The 26,090-nt window shown below is 26.9% G+C and overlaps 1 protein-coding gene across 1 annotated transcript in view; it reads right to left on the bottom strand.

The window, feature by feature from the left end:
* The window catches only part of LOC148226175 (corticotropin-releasing hormone-binding protein), a 28,898-nt gene extending 6,919 nt beyond the window's left edge, over nucleotides 1-21,979 (bottom strand). The window contains exons 1-5 of the mRNA XM_088204407.1: nucleotides 21,408-21,979; nucleotides 10,030-10,144; nucleotides 6,851-7,011; nucleotides 4,895-5,105; nucleotides 3,865-4,043 (exon numbers count right to left, since the gene is read on the bottom strand). Coding sequence (XP_088060533.1) covers nucleotides 3,865-4,043; nucleotides 4,895-5,105; nucleotides 6,851-7,011; nucleotides 10,030-10,144; nucleotides 21,408-21,482 — 741 coding nt within the window. The 5' untranslated portion in view covers nucleotides 21,483-21,979. The remainder of the gene's footprint in view (nucleotides 1-3,864; nucleotides 4,044-4,894; nucleotides 5,106-6,850; nucleotides 7,012-10,029; nucleotides 10,145-21,407) is intronic.
* Between the last annotated feature and the right edge of the window lie 4,111 nt (nucleotides 21,980-26,090).

Genomic DNA, 26,090 nt, shown 5'->3' with positions numbered 1-26,090 from the left:
CTATGCCACGAAGCGCATAAAAAATTAAACATTTTTTTTATTTATTTTTAAATTATAAATTATTATTTATTTCAAAATTTATTGCTATGAGAGTATTGGTTAAAGTGTATTCAAACCGAATTTTGATCAATAGGAGGGCGCAAAAACAATTATCACTTCTCAGAAGTCAAAAATTCACGTCAAAAGCAATAAAATCGTGTCGGAGCATTCCCACTGCGACGGTGACGGCATGATTTTATTGCTTTTGACGTGGATTTTTGACTTCTGAGAAGAGATAATTGTTTTTTTGCGTTCTCCTATTGGTCAAAATTCGGTTTAGATGATCTTCGTTTAATTATCATTATTATTGTAAAAAAATCGTGAATTAAATTATAGCGTCTAATCTTTTCATTTTATGCGTCCATATTTTACATAGCTTCTTATCATACCAATATTGCCATATTTTAATTTTTAACTTGAGGTTAAAATTTTACACATAATGACGTCATATTTATGTAAAACTAAAGAAATAAAATGTTACGCAGATTGTCAATCGATTTTTAAACATCAAAAAAGGTGCCGGAACGCCGTTCCACCGCGTTACATGAGAAAAAAGCCCTGATGAAAATCAAAACATCAAAAAAAAATTGTTTAATAATGACTATATTTAAGAAAAGTCTATTTCAGTATGCGAGTATAATATTATTAGAACAAATACATTTACCGATGCCAATTTTCTTATACATACATGTCACTGTTTGTATAATTTAATGTAAACCTACCTTCTGGAAATTGTTTCAAAATTAGAATAAAAATATATATCATATTATTACAAATAATATTGACCCAATGAAATGTGTTACTAGTCCCATGATATTTAATGGCATACGTTTTACAGTATTAGATTATGACTAGCATAAATTAAATCTTATTTAAAGTTTAATTTTTAAGATTAAAACTATTGTTTATATTTTTTTAGTGGTCAAATATGTTAATGAAACAATTTTATAAACATATATTACACTCATTTTAATATTAACTGAATAGCATTTTGCTTAATATATTATATATTAGCATAAGTAATTAATATCACCCTAAATAATATAGTAAAATGTTAATGGCGTAAGTCATCAAAGGTAGCTTTTAAACTTTGGGAAGATTAGTGAGCTTGTGAATATAAATGGTTAATATAATATCAAAGCATAAGGACGTATACCCAACTAAAGTTTGTATGTACACACATTGCACTTAGAATTTGAGTATAATATTTTCAGAAATATACTTGAACCGTTACTAATTTCCTAATGTATACAATTTAATCTTTCAAAATTTAAATATATATTACAAACACTGAAATAATATTGACCCGTTAAAGTGTTATGTGTTAATAACCCTGTGACATAAAATGCTATGGAATATGGTTTATTATAAATTCACACGCGATTTTATCGTAAGAGTAATATTATTCAATATAATATATACTACATTATTAAATAAATGACGCTTACTTAACAAGGTAAAAAGATCTTCTGTATTTTTCGTTATTTCCGTAGTAATAATACTATTTGTAAAGAGTTTCTTTGACAGAGTCCAACTTGTTAGTTTTCGCAAATTGGATATTCTACGTAAAAAATACAGTTCTTTTATGCTACAAGTAAGTGAATGTAAGCTTTTAACAAAAATACAAAACAGTATTAGCCATTAAATTATAAAGCAATTTTGCTAGAGAATATTTTTAGCTTTGTTTATACTTTAGTATAACATTAGTACACTGGATGTCTGGAAGTTTGTATATCATATATTAAATAATATTATATTAATTTTTTTATAGTGTTATTAAAATGCTGTTGTTTATCTGTACAATTTATTCTATAAAATTGACTTAATTTCTGATTTTTAAATTTAATTTTATAGATTAACAAGATTTACTCTATTGGGGTTAATTTATGCTTACAATTGCTTTAATAATACATTTTTAATATTTGTTTATTCTAAGTCTTCTTTTTGTAGCTGGTGTTTCTTCTCGAAAAAAATGATAGATCGAAAAATCAGCAAAATTAATTTATTACGAAATTTATTCATGAGATTAGAAAAATATAGGAAAACATGTTTAATGATAATCGATCTAAATCATAATTACACAATATTTACTAATTCCGATCTCCGAGTGATAATAACAATTTAAAAAAAGTAGGGTTCAAATAGGATTTGAAGTCAAGTCCTTTAGATATTAGTAACCTAATCTGGTCTATCGTACTGGTATATAGCAATGTGGTACATTATTGAAAAAAATTGTATCCTATACAGTTCATGTAAAGCAAGCTTTAAGGATTTTTTAAGCATGAAACAAATTTAAAACAGCATCGCATAAAATGTTAAACAATTATTGAATGGAGTTGCTGACGATTCATAATTTCTCCAACGGGTTACAACTAGTAACGAATCATAGAAGAGTTATTACAGAAAAAACCACGGCAAATTAGGGTTCTTTACGGTTTCATTTTAATTTAACGATATGCATATTCCATAAAGAAACAAGTCTTTTTACGCATTAAGGTCACTATAAATATATTTATTAGCTTCACGATCCACCGTAAGTTTTTAGGCCGCGCGGTGCAGACCATACGTGACAATAAACGAATTAAACTAAAATCATCAAAATTGTCATTCTGAGAGTGTTTTCATTACAATTTAAAATTTTCAACATAAGTTATTTGCCAGATTTCACGTGTTAGAAATATAATATATAACGGTCATAGCAAACATATTCAGATGGCAAATTGATACATGGTCAAACGGTCAAACGCAATACAAAAGTCCATTAAGAAAACGTGAAAGTCGTGAAAGAAAAAAGTAGACGAGCACTAAACCTCGTTCAGGCTGGTCAAATGCTAGGTATACCATATAGTATTTTAAAAGAAGGACAAGTCCTCCTTTTTTAATTTATATATAATCTCCTCCATCAACCCTAAAATGTTCTCCTTTATTGAAGATGTGAAACGTGATTTTTTTCCAAAATCGACAGCACTATTTTTACCACTGCGTAGTTTTTTCTGTTCCCGCAGATAAAAAGTGCATTAAAAGGACGTTTCAAGACCAAAGAGAAAATAAAGGCAAAATTGCTGAGTGAGCTGAAGACTATACCAAATAGTGCATTCATAGTAAAAAGAAATGCTGCCATAAATGTATCATATCTGGTAAAACTACTTTGTCAGAGATAATATCAATAATAAAATCGTATTAAACCTCTTGTAAATATTTATTAAAATAATATAGTTATATATTAATATATATAAAGCTGCAATTATCCCTAATTCTTTAAAATCTGGTATAATATATAAACGCTGGATCTTGAATATAGCAGTTTTAAATTCACTAATTTGATTTATTACAAGATTTTTTAACGTTTTATATCCAGCTTTAAATAATATTAATGTTATAAAGCAACACTTTTAACATATACAAGTATTATCAATTTTTATTTGTAGAAAAAATGAAGATTGATTAAGGCAAATTAAGAAAAATATGTTATACATATGTACATACTAATGGATATAAAGCAACTAAGAGCCACTTCCTTCAGCGAACGCATAATACCAGTTTAGGAGTGTGTTTGTAAAGCTCTCGCCGAAAACGAATGTAGATTCCAAATGGGAAAATTGCTTATTTGCCTGCTATAAATATAATTGTGTTTGCGTAAAAACACTTAAGGGAGCTCGTATAAATAAACGCTCGACTTTTACGAAAATCTTATAAACTACACACTCGAAAAATAATTCTAAGTACAGATGATTAAATTCACATAATTTAAAAAAAATTAAGTATGATTTGGGTTTGAATATTTAACATATTTGAGGTTAAAAATATAATATATACTATACGTACCCTATGAATTGTGCCGGTCTCCAGTTCACGGGTGAGTCTTGAAGCTGTAGCAACTCCAACACTCATAGCAACCACTCGAACGGACGCCGGGTAAACGGCCGACAAAGAGCAGTTAACAGCTTTACCGTAGTTTCTCAAAGTATATGTGTCATCAATGCCCGACAGCAAAATATTACAAGCTTTAAAACAAGAGCAAAGTTTATATATGTAGTCATTTTAGGTCTAGTTCCATCACAAATGAACTCGACCCTTAAATATTTGCTTATGAAATATAAATAATAATATTATATATTTACGACTTTTATTTATATTTTAAATTAACAAATTTTATGTTAAGTGTATTAAATTTTTAATAACTAATATGTACTTAAAACATGAATTTAGACAGCGACTGAATACCTTTCATTTATCTTTGTCATTGATTTTGACTTTCTGTCGTTCTTGAACAAAGCGGTTCACTCGTGTATAAATTATACGATTAACATTTTCCTTTCCATGGAAAATATTACTATATTATATTTTTGTAACAATTAAAATTTACTTTTGATATATGGCTCAATAGATAAACTTAAAATGGTAAGTCATCTTATTGAATATCTGGTTGAATAAATTATTTTTGTACCGCTTAATCAATCATATGTTCAAATAGATATTATTTAGTTAAAAAGTATTTTAATTACTGTTAACATATAAGCCTGCGTTATGTTTTAAATTATTAAACCATTTTAGAAGCACATTTACATGTAATAAATGATCATGTCGATTTATTGCGACATGAAATTGCTCATGATAAATTTATTCATTTTTACGAAACTTCCTGGCACATCGATTGACTATTCTTGTGACTTCGTATATTTTAGTGCTTTAAGGCACTGAATATTTACAAAATAAATAACAATATAATTTTATAGAAAAGTATGTCATCATTTTTACTGTTCAACTTTGTAGCTAATTTAGAATTTAATTTATTGCTATATTTTTATATAATAATAAAATAGTTTTAAATCACTAGTAATGAAAATATACTCACGATTTGGATTTTTGATGTGGCGAACGGTAATTGAAAATCCCTTACCGCGCATCGGAATTCTGTATTGCACCAAAGCCGCGTTTTGACTACTGATTAGAACTTGTTTCACCCTTTTCGTACCGCAAAACTCAGCAAATCTCTCATCTTCAGGCCTCGGATGGTCTCGAGGCGCTGGGAAGAATTGGTTATTCAACTCCCATCCATCTATCCACTGACAAATTTCAATTTCATGTAAATATTATTAAAAATATTTCATCGTAATATATAATATATGAATACTATTTTTAGAATAACTATTTTCGTGCTGAGAATTTGCGAGAAAGAAACATATTGAACTCTAAATATAGCTTAAAGCTCATGGGCAAAGTTTTGAATGGAAAAAATAGAACAATTTTTATATCTCGTATATGTTCCTCTGAAACTTTCGATTTTGGTTTAAAAAATATATCGCAAAATAAAAACGGCTTTGATGCTATAAAAAATAAAAGTAAATTTTGAGCTTTTTTCCATTAGTAAAAATAAATTATACATGGCATATATATATAAAATACGAGACATCAGCGTATTACAATTGTGTTCAAAACAGGTTTTGTTTTAAGGTGTATATAATGCTTGAAATGTGGTTTCTTAAGATATCACGAATTGTGATGTGACCTTTTTTATTAAGAGATTTATTATATTATACTATAAAATAATATATCGAAAATTTATATATTTATATACCTTCAAACTATACGTTGAAATTTATTATAATAATAATGTTTTTAAATATAACACAGAATGACATATTTCAGAAGGTTTAAACTAACAATATAGTTTTACAATTGAACTTTTATTATTATTGCGGTATATTTTCAAGGGCGACAACATATAAGTTTTTAGAGCTTTTAAAAAGAGCTTTTCATTATATTAGTGTTTTTAAAATTATATTTTAATTTGATTCCTAATTATAACTACAGTCGCTCTTTTAATTTCTACCACTTTTCATTTAATAACCATGAGTATGTAATATAAAAAAAACAGAATATAAATCTTTATATGTACAGATTTAAAAAAAAAATAGATTTAAAAAAAATATAAAAATTCACAAAGATAATAAAAAAACTATTTTGTAGTAATATTTTTTGTGTTATATAATACATTTGTAAACTGTGTGAGTTACAATATAAATAAAAGATTAAAATAATTTTGTTAAATATCGATAATAGGAAAAGTATGTATAGTGGTTTACCTTTTATTTACAGGCAATAATTTGCATGAAAACATATTCCAAAACGTGTAAAAAAGTGTATTAAGAGCAGCAAGTATAAAAATTTGACCTTAACATTGGTGACTATGTTAAGGTCAGATTTATCACAAATATATTACATTTTTATATATAAGTTAGATAAATATTTATTGACATTATATTTGTATAAATATGTTGTAAAAAATACTGAGAACTAATAATTAATTAGTGCACTATAAAAAAGGTAAGAAAATAAATGTCAACTGAAATAAAACATACTAAACATATAAGTGAATTAAAGGAATATAACTACACAAATAATTAATATTAAGGTAATATATAATACACTATATGCGATGTTATATAAATTACATTGTAGAAATAGTAATAAATATATATTGGAAAAATAAATGTTTTCGATGTTGTGATTTTTTTACAACGAAAACCGCAAAATAAAAATACCGATATACATTATTTGATTTAGAGCAATTTAGCGACCTTAGTTAACTTTCAATGGAAGTAGATCGAAGAAATCTCATTTTTTCTTATACAATTGTTATATTTATAAATCGTATATAAATAAAATAAATATATGACATCGTTTTACGATTGATGGTGAAATCGAATCAGAACGTCAAAGCAAAAGATTGACTAGCGTGAAAGCGTTTGACATGCGATTAAAATTCAATCACGCTAAACATTTTACGTAATATAATGAAAACCCTTACCGCAACCAAGCCTTCCTCTTCGCAAGGTACGTCCAAGTATGTGAAGATCATCTCAATCCTTTTGTCAGCATCGGCGATCATATAAATGCCGCAAACGGTTGTGTCATCGCTCGGAGACTTATAAAAGAAATGACCCTCCTCAGACGTGACCAGCATGCAATCTATTTAATAACACAAACATAAGTATCGAATTTATATTAGAGGTCATCGTTGTACACTAAAAGCTTCGCAGTTTACCGGTTATTTAGCGAAAGCTCTTCGAATACTTAGTAGCCATGGAAACCCACAAGCTTTCGCTGGAGCTTTGTGTAATTGAAGCGAACCGTTGCACCGGTAGAGGTTTGTTTTATTTTTCGAATACGTGCTATAAAATCACGATTGTATATTTTTTTCCTCAATAAAAAAATAGAAAACCGATGGATTGTTTACAGAGCAGGTGCACATGACGTTTCATACGAGCGGCAATTATTTTTTGAAAGGCAATCAAAAAACATAGCTTGTATACGAAATATGAAGTAAAATTAATTAAACGTTATGTTTAAATTATTATTTTATTTCTGCGTTTAAAATAATCTTTGAGATAATTTTTAATAATGGCTTTGAGAAAAATAACCATTTTAGTAAAATAAGTTAAAATTCTTTGTAGTAGAATTAAAATAATTGTAACCAATTTTATTACAAAAAAATCATATGTTTGGCATTTAAGACAGAGTTTGTAATACAAGTAATTAAAACGGATAAAATTTACTTTGGGACTGATATTTTTAATTACGAAAATTCCGTAATTTAAATTGACGAAATATTATAGGTATATAAATTTAAATACATTTATTTAAATAGGATAAACATTACATTTTTTATTTTTTTAGAATGCTATGTCAATTTTAATACAAAATATTAAAAATGGGCTAGATTTTTTATGGGGATCGTACAGTATAATGGTTTCCAAATATTTGTTATTTTCAACTAATGATAACAAATAGGTAACGATAAAATATTCTAATTTATTCGTAGGGGTATAAAGAAGCAAAAAATATAGTTTGAGTATTAATTGCAGGTATAAATCTACATACATATATTTATATACAATATATATATTTATATGTTAACAATTAATGTATATTTAAAAAAAGGTACATTTAGCACATAGAAAATGCAAACTATCCAAGTTGTTGTAACACACAAAGACTAAGGATATAAAGTTGTTCTTAAAGTTGGTCAGCTTTTAGTGCTATAAATTAAAAATTTCAAAATATTTTACTACATATATCAACGAATACTTATAGTTGAACCAAAATTTCAATAGCAAATAGTTAAAAATTTGACAACTATTTATATATTAATTCTCATCAGTGATTTTATGCTATACATTTTTAGAGAAATCTTGAGAAAAAGTCAATCTTCAATCATGGGAATATTTTTGAATAGCATACTAAAATTAATAATTCAAAATATAGTCAATATCACTACTATATATTATTTTCTTTCAGTCTTACTGTAAAAATATTTTAATTTACCTCCTTGAATTTTAACCACTAAAGTTTTATTATTTCATTAAATTACACCAAATCATAACTGTAAAAATAGTTATACTGCTTATTATGTTTATATTATAAAATATTTTTTAATATTTTTTTGCAGATGCGCATTGACTGTGAGAATAGAAATTGTCGCATATACACGTTAAAAATGCGATAAATAAATATGCTATTATCCTATACAACTTGCCAAGAGATTTTGTACCTCTCGATAAAAATTTTCAAAAATTTAGCAACCCTAACGGTCGGTCAGTGCTTTTCTATACCCAAAACATATATTGCTTTGCTAAAACGGACAACCTGTGGAAGAAAAATATTGCTAAAATATCATTTGTTTAGACATTCATGCAATGATTTTTATATTAAATACAACAAAAATGAAAAAAATCTAATTTCACCCTCAGATCATTGTTATTGGTGCACACGTCGAGAATTGGCGAACAAAAGAACCCCTTACATATAGATCAAGCGTATATAAGCGGTTACATTGGAGACTATATTAGTCCATAGAGCTTTTAGTATACGCGCATACATAACTAATATTAAAAACTTCTATGAGCTACTACCGATTACGCATAGCTACGCAAAGTACCGAGCGAGAAAGCAGCCGCTTCCCTCTTCACGTCTACCTTGGTCCAGCTAGCCAGCTTCGAAATCTAGATTTTAGCAAAATCTTTCGAGACGATTGGATTATGCATATACACGTATACAAAACTACGTTAGTACATGATTCAAAACATTTTTTAAAAAACATTGCTAAGACTATTAAATGCACACGAATATCAATAATATAAGTAGCATAAATAGAAGATTATTGTATAATTGCTTATACTAATGATTTTCAGAAGAATTTGATTATTGATTTTACGATAACAAAAAAAAACTTCAGAGGTTATGACTAGTTTTCAATATTTAAAAGAGCGAATTAAAAAATATATTTTAAATTTGCAAGAAGAAGAATTAAATGATTTTGATTATAAAAAGATTACTGCATAAGTAAAGCTACATTCGAAAGAAAATTTACATATTTTTTTAGATAAAATTGTAAGGCACAGACGTGTATAAGAAAAAATATGTAATATGTGAGTTATAATAATTAAACTAAAAATGTATATGCCTACAATAAAATGAGCTCTCGCGTGATTTTATACATACATCAATGAAAATTGAAAGTATTATTTTTATAAATGCAATAACATCAATACTTTATTTACAATACATACATATAAAAACCATATTAATACTTTATGAAATACTCAAGCTTAGTTTTCCTATAACATAATTAGTTATTGAGTAAAGGTATAAATATTATTTTAAGTTTAATCGTTATGGAATGAATATTTTAATACATTATAATGACTTTAATAATAATTGCAAAAGTTGTGTTTACTATAAAAATATTTAATATACATTTAAAATAGATGAGGGGAGAAATTGAAGAAAAAATAAAAGCAAAAGAGCTTTATAGATTGAAAACAAACTTATAACGCCAACCTCAAAGTTTTTTTTATTACTAGTCGATGTCGGCGAATTTACGATGAAAAATCTTCGTAGGTTATTATTAAACTTTTTACCGCCTTAGCTACGATAGTTTCTCTGACAATGTCAAAAGGTCCCAATAATATATTGATATATTTTTACCTTCTTTGAAATTTATGATGTGGTGTTCGAGTTTGTTTTCGTCCCTCCTCACTCTGAACAAATTGGCGCTCGGTGAAAATTGGCCTAAGCGTTTCGAAGTCGAAGGTGCTGTGTTCTGAAATCAAATTTAAATACACGAAATATGTCAAAAACACGCTTTTAATTATTATCAAAGTGTGAACGCGTTAAATTTCGATATAGATGTGAACGAAATATTGGGAGAATAATAGAATTTTGACCACTCGCATAAATATGCTCTTTTCCATTTGATTTTTATTAGTACTTATGTATATTTATTTTTTAACATTTAACAATAAAAGCTGATTCAAGTTTTTAGTTAAAAAAATGTGTTGACAGTTTGAAACAATATTAAAAAGTATATTTCATAAATAGATTGCAAATATAAAATGTACGTAACAATAGCTCATTAAAATAAATACAAATTTGTAGCCCAATTTCTTGTAGCAGTATCTAATTTTAAAATACACAATTTATGTTTATCTATTGCTGCAGTAATTCATTACCTGAATTGTTAGTATTACATTTATTAAATATTCAAAACTGAATCATTTATTGTTATACAAACGCCTTAAATGCTTACGCTTCTGTGAAATATTCGCCACAATAAATTAATTAATTTTTATATATTTCACTTATATATGCATATATATGTATATATGAAAACATAAACATTACATGGCTACTATTCTAGCTAAGTAGAAAATGTTTTAATATCAACTGTATGATGATTGATTCATATCCAACTGAGAACCGATACATAAATAGGAGTAAATATATTTTAGCAGACTGCGTATTTATTAGCAAGTATATGTATATCAGTAGTAATTTTCTAATTACAAAAATACATTATAATGTTATTATTATATTATATATACATAGTAAAATATATCATATTTCAACTATATATAAAACTTGCTATTGTTTTATGATATGATAAAAGCCTCACTTTCTCAACGGTGTATGCAATATATTACGTTGTCCTTTGAGAATAAATACACGTGTATTCGCAAATATAATATCTCACATAGGTTATGAAGAACAATATTTGATAAATACAAAGTAAATATTATTGAAATAATAATATAGGGAAAAAAACTTTACAGATACGTTTTTATTACTTTTTCAATATAAAAATATGTTGCTTTAGATACGATGTTAAATTGTATACAAAACGTATTTTTTTACACGTGTTTTTATTGCGTTTAATTCGGACAGAAAAAAAATATGCACTGTAAAGTAAATATGATTGATTTATATGTAAATATGAATTATTTATAATAGAGATTATTAATTTTCTGTTGTATGTATATATAATATGTATACCAAAACATTTGTTAAATTTTAAATGAAATTTTGTAACATAAATATAACCCAATATTAATACTTGAAAGGTTTTTATTTACGTTTTTAACTATATAACATGTTTTTTATTAATAAAGAGATACAAAGACAGTTACTGTATTTTTGTGTATTTTATATGAAAAGTAGACATATACAATTGGTATATAAAAGTAAAGCAATTTTTAAATCCCATAATAAGAGCTTTCTTTCATGCCTGATCAGACTTTGAAAATAATGAAAATTGCTACGTTTTTATTACATAATGAAAAATAATATGCGAGTTACCTGAAGGCAAAAAAGGTTTTACGTTCGAGCATCGTTGTATTTAATCTGCACTTTAAAACTGGCAGTTTTATTTCATTTTGTATTTAAGTTCAAATCAAAACCGCATTAAGTTCACTTCGTATATGAAATTATGGCAATCAGCAATCCTTATTTTCTCTCTTTTGATGCAATTAATTTTATATTATGTATAATAAGACAAAGGCAAAGAAGCTCGTTATGTATGGAAATATGTTCCAAAATTGTTTTCGTTCAATGTCTAGAAATTTCATTTTCACAAAGCTTATAATGATGTAAAATTTGCTGCACAAACCGCTAGCGTTGTTAATTAATTTACCTACGGGTTCTGTGTAATTGACGTATTTTCTAGAGGAAAGCGTTTCTTTCTAACAAATTGGTAAGTCGATATTTTAGCTTGAGCTTGAATTTCACACACTTGACATTTGAGCTTATTGGTTGTTCCAAAATTCTAAGTTGGGTAAGTCTACTTCTGAACATAATGTAACTGAATTATTTATTTGTAAATAGCATCATTTTTTTACGAAAATTAATAATATTTTCGAAGAGTTTTTAAGCCGGTAATGGCGATCGGATGCTGTCGTAAGTGGACGCGAGACGAGATAGCTAATCTATTATTGAAAGTACTGAAAGGCGAGAGCTTTTGTCTTTCATCGAAGTGCAAACAAAACCACACTATGCCAAACTATATATCAAAGAAGAAAGATACTCAAAGTTTTGCTGTGAGAAACTTTACCAAAGTAAACACGTTCTCAATAGGCGTGCTAGGACGTGTATGCAAGTTTTGAAGATGCACTTGATTATACGCTATTATATTCGGTAAACCTGCTCATTAAAATAGCAAACAAGGATATATAGTCGTTAATAATAACCAGCAGCGTAAAAATATTAATTAACAGAGAGATTTCTTATTAATTTAATAATGATACTTAGTGGGCACAAAAAAAAGAACTCTTAGATATCACCGAGTAAATGCTGATGTAAAATCAATAGGAAGAGAACGATAAGTACACTTGCTCACTAAAATTATATTATATAATACAAAAAAGTAATCGATATTGTTAAACAGCATGTATATTTTAATTAATTAAATTAAACTTGTATCTAGCTAATGATTATAGCAATAAGAAAAAAACAACATTTAATTGAAATTTGTTCTTAAATTAATTCAAGTGGTTTTATGATTCCCCCTCGGATTAAACAAGTCAATTTTTATTTCTACTATTAAATATAAAAAATAAATAAACATTAAACAACTTTAATCGTTCAAGCATATTATTATTATGTTAATAATATTCTCATTGCCCTAATAATGTATTTTTATCTGCAATTGATTTTTTGTTGTATTTATATTTATTATTTTTTTATCTTAGACAGTTAAATTAAATTGTTTTTTCAATGTTAAATTAATTTGTAACTAGTTTACATTATCATATTAGCCATACATCTATAATTCGTAATTAAACATTTAGTTTTATTTGTAAATAATTTTTAAGTGCATTGTTTTTGAACCATTTTTGTGTTGTAATAATTTGTATATTTGATTTTTTTTTCAATATGAGCTGTTGATTTTGCAAGTGAGGTAAGTCCATTTTATTAAAGAAAAGAGTTAGAGCTAATTTTCATTAGAAATTATTTTAAATTTCTGTTTTCAATCAATTCACAATCATGTCTGTAAATAGCAGTGAAAAATTTTTACTAGGTAGTAATATATTTTGGTCAATGATATTGTTTGTTGATTTTAAAAGTAAGGCAAGTTTACTCAAAATAAAATAATTTTAATAAAAATGGAAAAGCTTGCTATGTTAGTTAGTTTCCATAGTTATGAGGAAACAATTTTGAAATCTTACAGACTAATGGTTTTACACAGAAGTGTGCAAAGAAAAGAATGCGAGGAACGCAAAGGTCTTGCAGTTTTAAATATTATTTTGATACCAAAGAAGCAAATCGTGATCTCAATGCTAAAAATTTTGGATAAGATTTTTGTGGTAGAATGGAAGGTTTCTCCATGAAAACAAATAAGGAAGAAGTAAAACGCGATAAGGAACACATTGAGAGTATTCCTTAATCAGAAAGCCATTATACAAAGTCTTACAATCCAAATAAAAAATATTTTAACTTTGTATTATATATATATATTGTTTATAAAATGTACAATTTATACGTTGATAAATATAAAGAAAATAACACAAGTTATGTTAAGGAAAAAATTTATGGGAATATTTTTAACAAATAACTTAATTTTCACTTTCATCATCCACGTAAAGACACGTGCCAAAAATGCAATTCGCTCAATATGCAAATTAATATGCTACGCAATATTGAAGAAAAAAACAAATCTGATGAAACAACAAGAATTTCATTCAAAAGATGCCGAGCTAGATAGACAAAAAAAACAGAAAACTATTTTGCCTTTACATTTGATTTGCAAAAAGCACGACCCGAAATTATCATATTAATTTTCTGTTTCATACTATAAACGAAGCATGTATGTTTTAAAACAAAATTTTCACAATTTACATGATGATGAAATTCATATGTAGGATCACAAGAAGTAATTTCTTGTTGTTTAAAACATTTACAAAATGTGACAATTCGAAAACATATGTGTACGACTAGAGTCTCCAATTCGAGTAATCGAGTACTCGATACTCGAGTATACTCGTCTATTTTTCAAGTACTTGATAATCGAGTATTTTGAAAATTACTCGATTAATACTCGAAATTAAAAAATTTTGAAATATTTCAGAAACAAAAATAATTTTAACTCGGTCCGGTAAAGGTTAACGTCTTGCTTTTATTTGGCGTTTATGCCCGAAGTCCCGAGTTAGAGCGGTTACTATCAGGTATAATTTTTTCATAGTTCCATAGTTGCATAGTTCCGGTCGTCGGCTATGTTAGTGGTTACGACAGAGAAATTTCTTTTGTGTTTTCTGTTCGACAGTCCCGACTTATCTAATTAATGGCAATGAACAATATGAAATATCAAAAAAATTTTTTTTAGGTTTTATGACAGGCAGTTGTAGCGTAAAGTGTTGTAAATTGTTTATACTGATCCCATAGCTTAAAATATAAATCAAAACAATTGTGTGTTTTAAAGGCATTTAAAGTAAAGTCAGTTCTTTGCGAACCGTTTAGCTCTAGAGTGAAAGGGATTCACCCAAATAAATCTTCGAAGGATATAGATTTAAATTCTTCGCATTAATTAGAAGGAGTAGAATATTGTCTATTGTTAAGAAAAAAATCTATTCAAGAAAAATTACAAAATGCTATTTTGTCAATAGTTGAAGGAAATAAGAGAAAAGCAGAGAAGGGAATGAAAGAAAAGAACATAAAAAGAGAGTTCAAAAAATTTTATATCTATAAAAAGCGAACAGATATAAATTAGAAGCCTTATCCAACGCGTTAATGACAATAAGACCAACATCAACAGCAACGGAAAGGGTTTTTTCCATAACGGGAATAATAAAACCAAAGGTTAGCAGTAATATTAAATTCGAGACACTTTTTGCATTATTGTTTTTAAAAAGTATGTTCGTGAAGTTAAAATAATTGTAAAAATTAACATACTAAGTATTTTATTAATTTATTTATATGTGCACGAATTTGAATAATAGCTATTTTGGTACATTTGGTAAATACTCGAAAGTACTCGAGTACTCGAGTATTTTAAAATTTTAATATTCGATACTCGAGTAGTTGATGGTTCGAGTAATTGGAGACTCTAGTACTGACCAAAATAGAAATATAAAATTGGCCTTAATTTGGATGGAAATTGTTCGGTTTAGCAATATAGATATTATTGACAATAAATTCTTAATATCAGGACATTCATTCTTACCAAATTATTGCGATATTGGTGTTGTAGAAATTACTATTCTAAAAAACAAAAATCTGTACATTCCCGACGATTAATACAAACATGTCGCAAACAAAATCCATTTTCACTACACGAAATGAAAAGTGAATACTTTTATTCATCCAAACCTCTGGAGGAGGCAGTTTTGAAATGTACCAAAAATATTGGTGGTGAAACTTGCTCACTTGCTTCACTTGCTGAAAATATTCTGATACGAGTTATAAGAAGAACGCCGTGTATATTAAATTATAAAACAGCAATCGAAAGTGATTCACAATTAAAAACGAATGATTTATCGCCAAAACGGTACGCCAAAGATTTTCGACATAATAACATTGCTATCTTAAATGGAAAAACTAGGCATATTGCTGAAGATTTGCTAGATATATTGCCTTATAAAAATATGATGGATTTTTCCTTTTTGTTGTTCGCTCTTTTCTATAAAATAATATTAAGCTTTTTATTTAATGCACCTATTCTAAAAAAAGTATTAACTGTTGAGTTAAAATAGAAAAGTAAAGAAATAAATTATTCTATTTTTTCTTATTAAAATTAAGCCCTTGAAAACAGGAAATCAATATGTTCATAAAATCATTGCTTTTTAAAGTGAGGTAAGTTCATTGGGCCCTATTAAAAAATGCAAAAATAATTATAGTATTTTCAATTTTCATGAAAAAAGACCGTAAACAATATGTATAAAATAAGTCTATTATTGCCTACTAATATTTTTAAATCAGTTCAAACGCAAACCTTTAATTATCCATCAATTACATTATATGGACTTGCCCCTTTTTCAAAATCAACGGCTCATATATCGTTTATATGCATGTGAATAAAAGCATATATTATAAATAATATGTAATCTAAAATTGGACTACTGTTATATATTGTGAGATATTACCAACTTCTTAGATTTCGTATACATAATTTATTTCACATTTCTTAAGTAATTACTAAATCAATTTAACCCTATATTACCTAATTTATGCCATGATAGAGTGGTTTAATTCAATCAAACATTAAGTATAATTTATGTGAAAGAAAAAACAATATATTGTACTACTATATTATTATACATTAAAATGTTTTAGAATAGGGTTACTCTACACATATTATAATATAATTAAGTTTTATGTATACTCTCAAACTTAATGCGTCATAATGAATTGAATTTAGCAATATCGAGTAGATATAAGCTAATGAAACATTTAATACATATTATATGGTTGTCATGCATAGCATTTTAAGTATTAGCTCATAATATATATTATTAAAAGGTACGATGGGTCATAAAGGTCACAAATATATATTCGCTATTGTAAATTAAATCTTAAATAGTTTCAACTAATAAATGTAATGTTTATTTTCAATTATTGTAATAAATGCAGTTTTAAAAGTAAATAAAAAAACATATTTTTAGAATCATTGAAACATTTTAAGAAAAACTTGGAAAACATCAATATAAATATTAGGTAATCCAGAAATAAATGTCGTTTTTTAACGAAGCAAGAAAATTACTTTTTAATTTTAATAATTAAAAATATAATACTTTCTCTCCTACATCTCGGTTAATTTTGAAAATGTTAAATGGCTTTGATGCAAAATATTCCGATAGCTCTTTTTCATTTTTTCATCCAGAAAATAAGGTGGATGAGATAAAACCTTCCAGCTAAGTTCATTGATGTTATCAATAGTCAAATTGGGCACAAGTGTGAACGCGCATTGTCGTATATTTAATAATAATTTAATAATTATAACGGACTTATTTTATTTTTTTATTGATTATAATACACTTTTATTTAAATTATAAAATATTTATAGAATGCATATAGGGTTAATACTAAGATGAAAACGAAACTGAACTCAAAAAATATCAAGAAAAATTGGTTGAGAATAAACACATTGAATAATTAAGTCGATTTAATTAATTGCAAACAGTAAATCTACGTTTCGGATGATCGTTAGCAAACCACAGTCTCTGTAATGTCACTTCAATATAGAGCGACATCGTTAGAGAATTGATAAATTATATCACGAAACATAGGAAATTGAACCACGATTGTTATATATCAAATATCGTTATTAATAGACTTCGAAAGCGCATCCTTGAACATAACTGATTGTACGGTTAGAGAGTTAAATTATAATTTCCAAATTATATCAAGAGTTTACATAGTAACATTATTTGGTATTTAATATTTAGCAACGAGCAGCCTTTGATCATCTCACTGAATCATTTTCTAAAATAAACAATAAATTTAAATATATTAATATTAATGTAATTTAGGCTATCAATCTACATAATATCTTTATTCTGTCACATTCACCCTTTCGTATGTCCATATGGTAGTAGTTTTTTTATTTATTTTTAATATATTTGTATTATATTATACTATGTGAGAGTTTTTAAAATATTTGTGAAAAAAAAAACTACATATTATTTAAATTTGCGATATATGTTATTCGAATTATATATGTAAGAAAAACCACATTAATGTGTAGGTTGCAGTATCTTAATTTAATATTTACATGAAAGACAAAAATAATTATACCTCCTTGTCAACTCGAGCTTCATACTAACTAATTAGTGTGTAATTAGTACATACCAAACATGCGGGATTAAAGATGAATTAGTTATACAAATACACTTATTAATTATTACAACTGTATTATAATATAATACATAATAAAGTTTAAATTTGATCACTGTTTAATTTCCGTTCCGTGCTATTTCCTATTTGTGCAAGCCTCGTAAACGTTAACGGATATGAAAGCCTGTCGCCATAGTAACTAATAAAATGAGGTAGAATTCTACCGTTTTTGTTTTATTATTTTTCAAATGATGTTATAGGTAAAGGATTCTTCAGTGTTAAAATAAAAAATCATAAAACTGGAAAGACATCTGCGAAAAAATACAATGCGAAACTTTTTTGTATGTATGGCTACGCGTTTTCTTTGATCTGATTATAAATAAGCGTATTATATTATATTTCATTGAAAATATCACAAACATACATCGTGAAAAAATAATAAATAAAGCAATATTTACTTTGAAATTTAATATACAAACATGTTTTGCATAAATATAAAATATTACGTTTAGTGTAACTAAAAGCTAAATATATAATTTATAATGTATGAGATATTCATATCAAAAATTCTCATTACATATTTGTATTAAAGTTAAGCATAGCTTATTTTCGTAAATAAACTATTTCGATCAATGGTTTTTATTAGTTTATGGTAAATACTAATTTATAACATATTAAAATAAATTTGTTAGATCATGCGCTATACATTTAAATTTTAATTATATCATATAATAAACCACTAAATGTAATGTTTGTAGCTATATGTATATGTATATAAATAAATTTTATAATAAAGAAGATACTCATAGAGATTTTAATACAAAAATAAAACCTTTTCCTCTAATTAACAATTATAATATTATACTATTATTAATTGTTTTTGACCCTTTTTAGAGCCCTTTTTACCTATCAAGAGAGAAAATCATATTTTAAATTTACTTTTGTAATTTAATTTGTTTTGAATTAGTTTTTAATTAAATATTGAGTAATCTCGAAATAAATGTTTTGACTGTTGATATCTGAGTACATGCCTTACAAAATTTGGCACTAAAATTTACAAAGGCAGATTTTTTATCAAAAGAACAATTTGTACGAAATTGCGTGTTATATGATTTAAAAAAAACAATTTAAGAACTACGGTTAATAATAATATTTGTAAAGTGGTAAGTAAAAATTAAGATTAAAAAATTGATCGACTATTGGAAAAAGGTTATATATATTTAAAATCAATTAAATTAAAATAAACATTTAATTGCTTCATTAAAAAAACGATTGAGGTAAAATTAATTACAAACATAGGTGTATGTATATTAAAGACGTGTTGAGCTAGAAATTAATGTATTATACTTGTGCAATAATATTAAAATTAGACAATACAATTAATTAGAATAAATAAATTATCTGCATCGTGATGTAATATATTTTTTAAGAACAGTGCTTCAATTTTATACAAATATTCTATAGATAGTAATATTTTAAAATATGTTACAGCTATGAGAGACTGTTAAATAACCGAGAAAAATATTTTAATATAAACCTACTTTAAATGTATGATATATATAAATTTTATTTTAAGACTTTGAGATTCGACTACGCACTTCTTACAAATTTAAATATATCTATACTATTAGGTTACTATACATAGCACTTGTTAAAACTCCAGTGGAATTTATTTATTTATTTTATCTGGTCAACAAAATACTTTCTGCAAACTATTATGAAAATAGGCATATTTTTCAAAGTGCCTTGGAAAATCTATAATCAAAAATATGTGAGGCTCAAAAAAACATATGGGATTTAATTGGCTATTGATGTTACTCACAATGTGCTTAACTCTTCTTCGGCTTCAACAATCAAACATGGCTTAATTAACTTAAGACCGGTAAATAGCTTTCTTTTATTATTTACTAAATGAGTTTCACGTGAACTGACTAGTATTTTATTTTTGCAAAGACAATCGTTGTAATATAAAAGTCTAATTTAAACTTCCTAACTTTTCTGCGAGTTGTGAATATCGTGTCAAGTGCTTAGTCTGGTAATGAATATATATTGTATTATTTTAGTACAGGTATGTGTTTATTGCACAATAAACATAATACATTGTCATATAATTCGATAACAAAGTGATTCTTCTTACATAACATATTGAATAATTACGGATTATAAAATAATAATGAAATATCAGTAAGTCACAGTAGAATGCGAAGCAATAGGAGCACCACATACGATCGTATCTCGCAACTCTTTAATTCGACGATTGGTAGTTTCATTACGGCGAATACTTTGAAATGTAAAACTGCTTTATTGTATTACATGCAACTTTTAATAATAGTAAATGTTCATTTAATTTTAAACCAGAAATTAATCCTAAAGCAATAATTTACTTAAATCATATGATAGTCAAAAAATGTTTTATAGATTCGATAAGCATTTCCCAAATTCTGTATAACTGTTTAGTATATAAAATACTGGAATTAATAAAATAAAAATACGTCTTTCGATCTATCAACATTTTGTATTTAACAAGTATTTGGATATTCAATATTTTTTAAAACATGTAAAGACAAATAATGTAAAACATCTTAAAGTACCATATAAATGACTAATTGTATCGAAAAACTAATTGTTGTAAAAAAATAAAATTGTATACAATAAAAAAATGTAGACTAAAAGGACGAAATAATTTATATTGCATTAGTAGTTACTGTTTTTCGTATTGAAGTTTTATTTTAGCAACACACAATTGTTACAAAACATTGTTCACTTTTCTCGTTTTATTATTTATTTTGTATATGTATATTATATATTAAATTTTCGCATCGATAGAAAGCTGTTAGATACTATATTTATATGCATTTAGAAATATAAAATAAATAGTATCTGTAAGATTGAAACTGATAATGCCAAAAACTTAAATATGTACTAAAAAGTCGTTTTCTTTAAAGTTTAAGATAATAAGGCTTAAAAATAAAATTATACGTCAATATACAGTGTTTTAATTATATATATAAAATTAAAATTAAAATAAATATATTAAGTAAAGTTCACTGAAATAATTCTCAGTTAAAATTAATAGTTTAATTAAAGATACAATACATTACTGAATTTGAAAACTTTTTTTGCTTAAAGATTTATTACTTGTTTAAAAAAGTTTGCGCAAAATTGTCTCCGTTCACGCAAAAAAACGCTCGTGTAAAAACTCTACTCGGAGATAAGAGTAAAACAAAAAAAAGTAAACATCACCAGACAATTGTCTTATCACTGACCTGATAAGCCGGCTGGCCCGTGACGAAGTAAAGAGCTACGTTGAAATTGAACAAGAATGCTACGGCGGCACGCATTGTCACCCCTGTGTAATATTTTCCCCTTCGAAGAAATTCGTAGTCACAGTCAAAAGTCGCGTTTAGTTCAGAGAAGAAGAAACATTTTTTCACTCGAGGGGTTTGGAGGTTCGCAGGCTCCGCTGGTGGCAGCCCTTGTGAGGTCTGGAGCGTTCCCGGCGCCCCTCTTATACCGACGCCTCGACCAGGGCGCAGGCCGTAGGCGTTGCCTTCCACCCCGGCATCCTTCGACTTCAAACGATAAACCACCCCGTGAGACACGCGACTACTTTAAAACCACCCCCGCGACAATGCACAATCACGATGCACACCACCCAAGACACAGTGATATTAATTTGTATTTTAAAGTATTCCAAAATTGCTCGATTTGCGCATCTCGATTATCTGGTACACGTTCATCTCGTGCATAGGTATCATATCACTCACTGCGTAGTTAATATACTGATTTAAAAACTCTAAAGGCGAACCGTTCGAGCTGAGCTCCAGCGCCTGACTCCGGAGGCTAAGGTCTTGTTTTCAGTCTTTGGAATTTTTTTGTGTTCACTACGTATGAAAATATGCATGTACATACACATCGATTTTCATCTCGTGTAAATTTGCTTAGAAATAACGTACGTTCTCTTATCTGTGTACTCGCTTCACGGCGACAATTACAATCTATGATAATTTATATGTAAACGTGTATATTAATATGTATTTTGTATATTAAAATATTTAAGTTTACTCTGTCTTATTATTTTTCTAGGATTTTTATAAATACATACAGTAGGCTTCTGCTTCTATCTAAATCCTACATGAATATCAATTATCTAAGAAGGCTTTGTTGAGTTTAAAGTTTTATTACGTACTGAGAAAGATACATAATATATTCTCGAAACCAGAGAAGCATACTGAAGTGCAGATCTTATTTTACAGGCTTTATATTTTTAATTTCCTTTTACGACAATATATATTACATATTTTGTCTATTACTTTTTATTCTAAAGTGAGAATCAAGTATTTTGCCAGTATAGGGCTTTGCCAATGATAAGAGAATATTTAAAATAATTTAGTGTGATTTTTAGTGAGCTATTTGTCAAAACTATTTTAATCATAACTGTTTCTGTATTTTTATATAATATTAAAATACAGAAACTTAGAGAAACGTCTTGGAGAGGATCAATAAACTCACGCTTAAATTGATAAATATTTTGAATTAATATTGTAAACCATTTTTCTAATATTTTATTTAAATTGAATTATTAATATTTATATTATTGTCCAAATTGTATTAAAGCGTTAGTACTATTATAGTTTTTAATAAATAATATACCATATATAAATAGTATTTAAATTTGTCTATACATACTAGCGGTATAAGTCGATGACTCATACCTGAAGGACCTGGGTTCGAATCTCATATGGAGTTTTTTAATTTCGATCGTGTCTGGGAGATCAAAAATAGTGATAAATATATAATTTTTTAATAACGTGATAAAAATAAAATCAAGGTACGTCGTACATAGTGATATATATTAATTGTAAACTGTTGTAATAGTTGTTTAATAAAATAAGTTTTATACTAATTTTAGTCTGACGGCTTAATAATTACGTAGTAATTGTTTATTGTAACATGTAGGGCTAACGCCTGTTATGTTGCAGTAAAATATTTATAATAAATAAATATATGTGTAATGCAAGCGTGGACATTGAGATACTTTTCTTCTCACTCGCTCGCGTGTTAAGGGACGAGAGTGAGTGAGAGATAAGGGTATGCAATCCGTATGCCCGTATCTCTCACTCACTTTCGGTTTTTAAATATTTTTTTGTTTGCTACGTATTTTAGCATTATTAATAAAAAATATACATCTTAAAATTTATTGTTCGCATATAAATTCATATAGCAATATTTTTTTAAATATATCCTTCTTATTATATAATACTTGTATAGTATTGTATTAAATATATTTTAATCTTTAGCAACAGGTATAGTAAGATATACAAGTTTTTTATGCAATGTAATATTACTATAAGCTAGGGAATTAATCGTTAATTATGCGTATAATATAATACATACTCAGGCATTATAGTATTAAAGCATGATCCTAGAGCTTCACCGACTGACCCTAATCAGTTGTGACAGGTTTATAATAGAGAATTTCACTCAGTAAGACATTTATTGCTAATATCTTATAAGTAATAATATAGCATAACAATACTATTCTATATCGTAAATAATTTTAATAAGTATTGTCCATTGAAGAGTTACAACAGAAATGAATTCCATAGCAATAGTCCATTATAAAAAATATTGAATTTATAGGTTGGTTGTTGTTTTTAAAGTAGATTTACAATATTTACGGCAGAAGCTATGAACTTTAATATTCAAGAAGAAAAAAATTATGATGTATCGTCGAGTTGAATATAACGCAAAAATTAAAAGAAAATACAATGTCTTGCCGTAGGAAAAAATATAATAGCTTTCGAGACTATGGGAAAAATACAAGAGTTCTTAGAAAAAAGGCACTCTTGGTTGACGGCTATGGCACATTTTAAACTTTGATGAACATCATAAAGATGCTTTTGATTGCTTCTCAAACTATGTACAAACTTAATGTGATTTTGCGCCATCTTGTCTCTAGCTTATTTTACACATTATGTGGCGTTTAGCGAGCTCAATTATTATAATTACATTAACGTAAACTTTAAGTTCCATGCATTCGAAAATTTTAATTAACGAGATAAACTCGTTTAAGTCTTGAACTATAATTACAAAGAAAATTTTGCGCTTTAACGTAAATATTTTAGCTAAATTCTAAACGTGAAAGTCGCAATGTCAATATGTGTATGTGGCGTATAGCAGGGAAAATGGATTTGGTACTTTCTTGATAATGTAACTCATTTACCAAAATTGTATTGACCTACTACACAGGAACGTTAAGATCTGACCCAAATAAATACGTATATACACGTGGGACCTTAAGGGATTGTAATCAAATATTATATATTTTTTATCGATAATGAATGGAATAAACCGAAAATGCAGAAGAGAGATTTCGAAGTATAATGGAATTATTTAATGCACCAAGGTTTTGAAATATTAATGCGATTCAATCAAATTGTATTCAATGGTTAAAATTATTCATCGACTCGTATAAGTATTATATTCATCGGCAAAGTGCTACTGAATTACCTATTGGTCCGCATCAAATAAATTGATTCAATGTTTTAATCCGATTTGTATAAGAAAACGTAATTGAATTTGATAATGTTAAATTTATATGTTACCTATGTATACAGTATGGTCTAATAAAATACGAACCAATTTTTTTTACGTTTAATTAAATTTAAAATAAAATATTTTACAAGTACAAGTTAAAAGGCGTAAACAATAGCCACTAAATACTTTTAAAGCTCATAAACATCAGTGTAATGAAACTATCGTGTCAGCAAGTATTATCTTTTTATAAAGAACATACTACATAGGCTTGATGTAACTGAATGTTTGATGTAAAGAGGAATGATGGCACAGAACAAAAATTTATTAAAAAACATGACGTATACATATGTATTTTGCCACATCGAAATTAAAAAAAGCCACTCTTAGATATTTTGGTTATCGATTATTCCAGGTATGCAATCACATATTTTAATCATTGTAAAATGTCGTCTATTAGATAACATCCAAGAAACTACACATATGTATATTGCGAGTCGTCACTCGGAACGGAACGATCTAGCTGAATTTATTTTGCTGCAATAATGGTTTTAATTCATTTTGCTGTAACCATGCCTCTTCAGCTAAGTAATTGACGCATCACAATCATTGTCACGCGATCGTCGTAAAATCAATATATAAAAAAATACGTTTTATTAACAATTACACGGTTTGATCGACATTAACCTCAATCTTCATACGTACTAAGTATATATATTACATGTTCATGTTTAAAACGTACCTAGTTCAGTCAAATCTAACGCATATGTGCATTAAATCGGAAGCATTGATAATGTTTATATATTATAAAATGAAAAACTCACATTTCGGCCTCGGAGCCCGTCGCCAAAGACTTCATTACGAAGATTGTCTCATGAATTCTTCTAATCCTCAACACATTATGTATATATTTAATTTTCATGGTTATAACATACTTGGTTAATTTGCAATCCTATTATTTAAATTCAGTCAAATCGAACAATGCACATGACGAATTAATGAAAATTATTGTCGCATAGCAAAATTTTATTTATAAATAATAATTATTTAAAGCTGTTGTCACGTTGATGTCAGCCATCTTGTTTTATATTTAAATGCTTGTTTTTCATTGGTCGAAACAACAGAATGCATTACTGGCGGCTCGAAAATTAATCGATTATTTCGATATTTAAAAAATTATCGATTAATCGATATCTTAATCTATAATAACAGTTAGGTTAGTTTAAATTGATACTATAATATTATTTGTCATAATCGAAAATTTTTAATTATTTATTTATATTTATATTACTAAATATTTTATTTTTTAATAAATATTTTAATTTTACAATGTTGTCAATGTGAAAAATATGTGCTTAATCAATCGATAAAATGTTGCCAATCACTGTATTCGCTATCGATAGCGTCATTGT

The sequence above is a fragment of the Plectrocnemia conspersa genome, unplaced genomic scaffold, assembly GCF_051122295.1.
Source record: "Plectrocnemia conspersa isolate PC_06_02 unplaced genomic scaffold, ASM5112229v1 ptg000014l, whole genome shotgun sequence".
Classification (NCBI taxonomy): domain Eukaryota; kingdom Metazoa; phylum Arthropoda; class Insecta; order Trichoptera; family Polycentropodidae; genus Plectrocnemia; species Plectrocnemia conspersa.
Note: the sequence above shows the minus strand (reverse complement) of the source record. Positions and strands in the feature narration are given on the sequence as shown.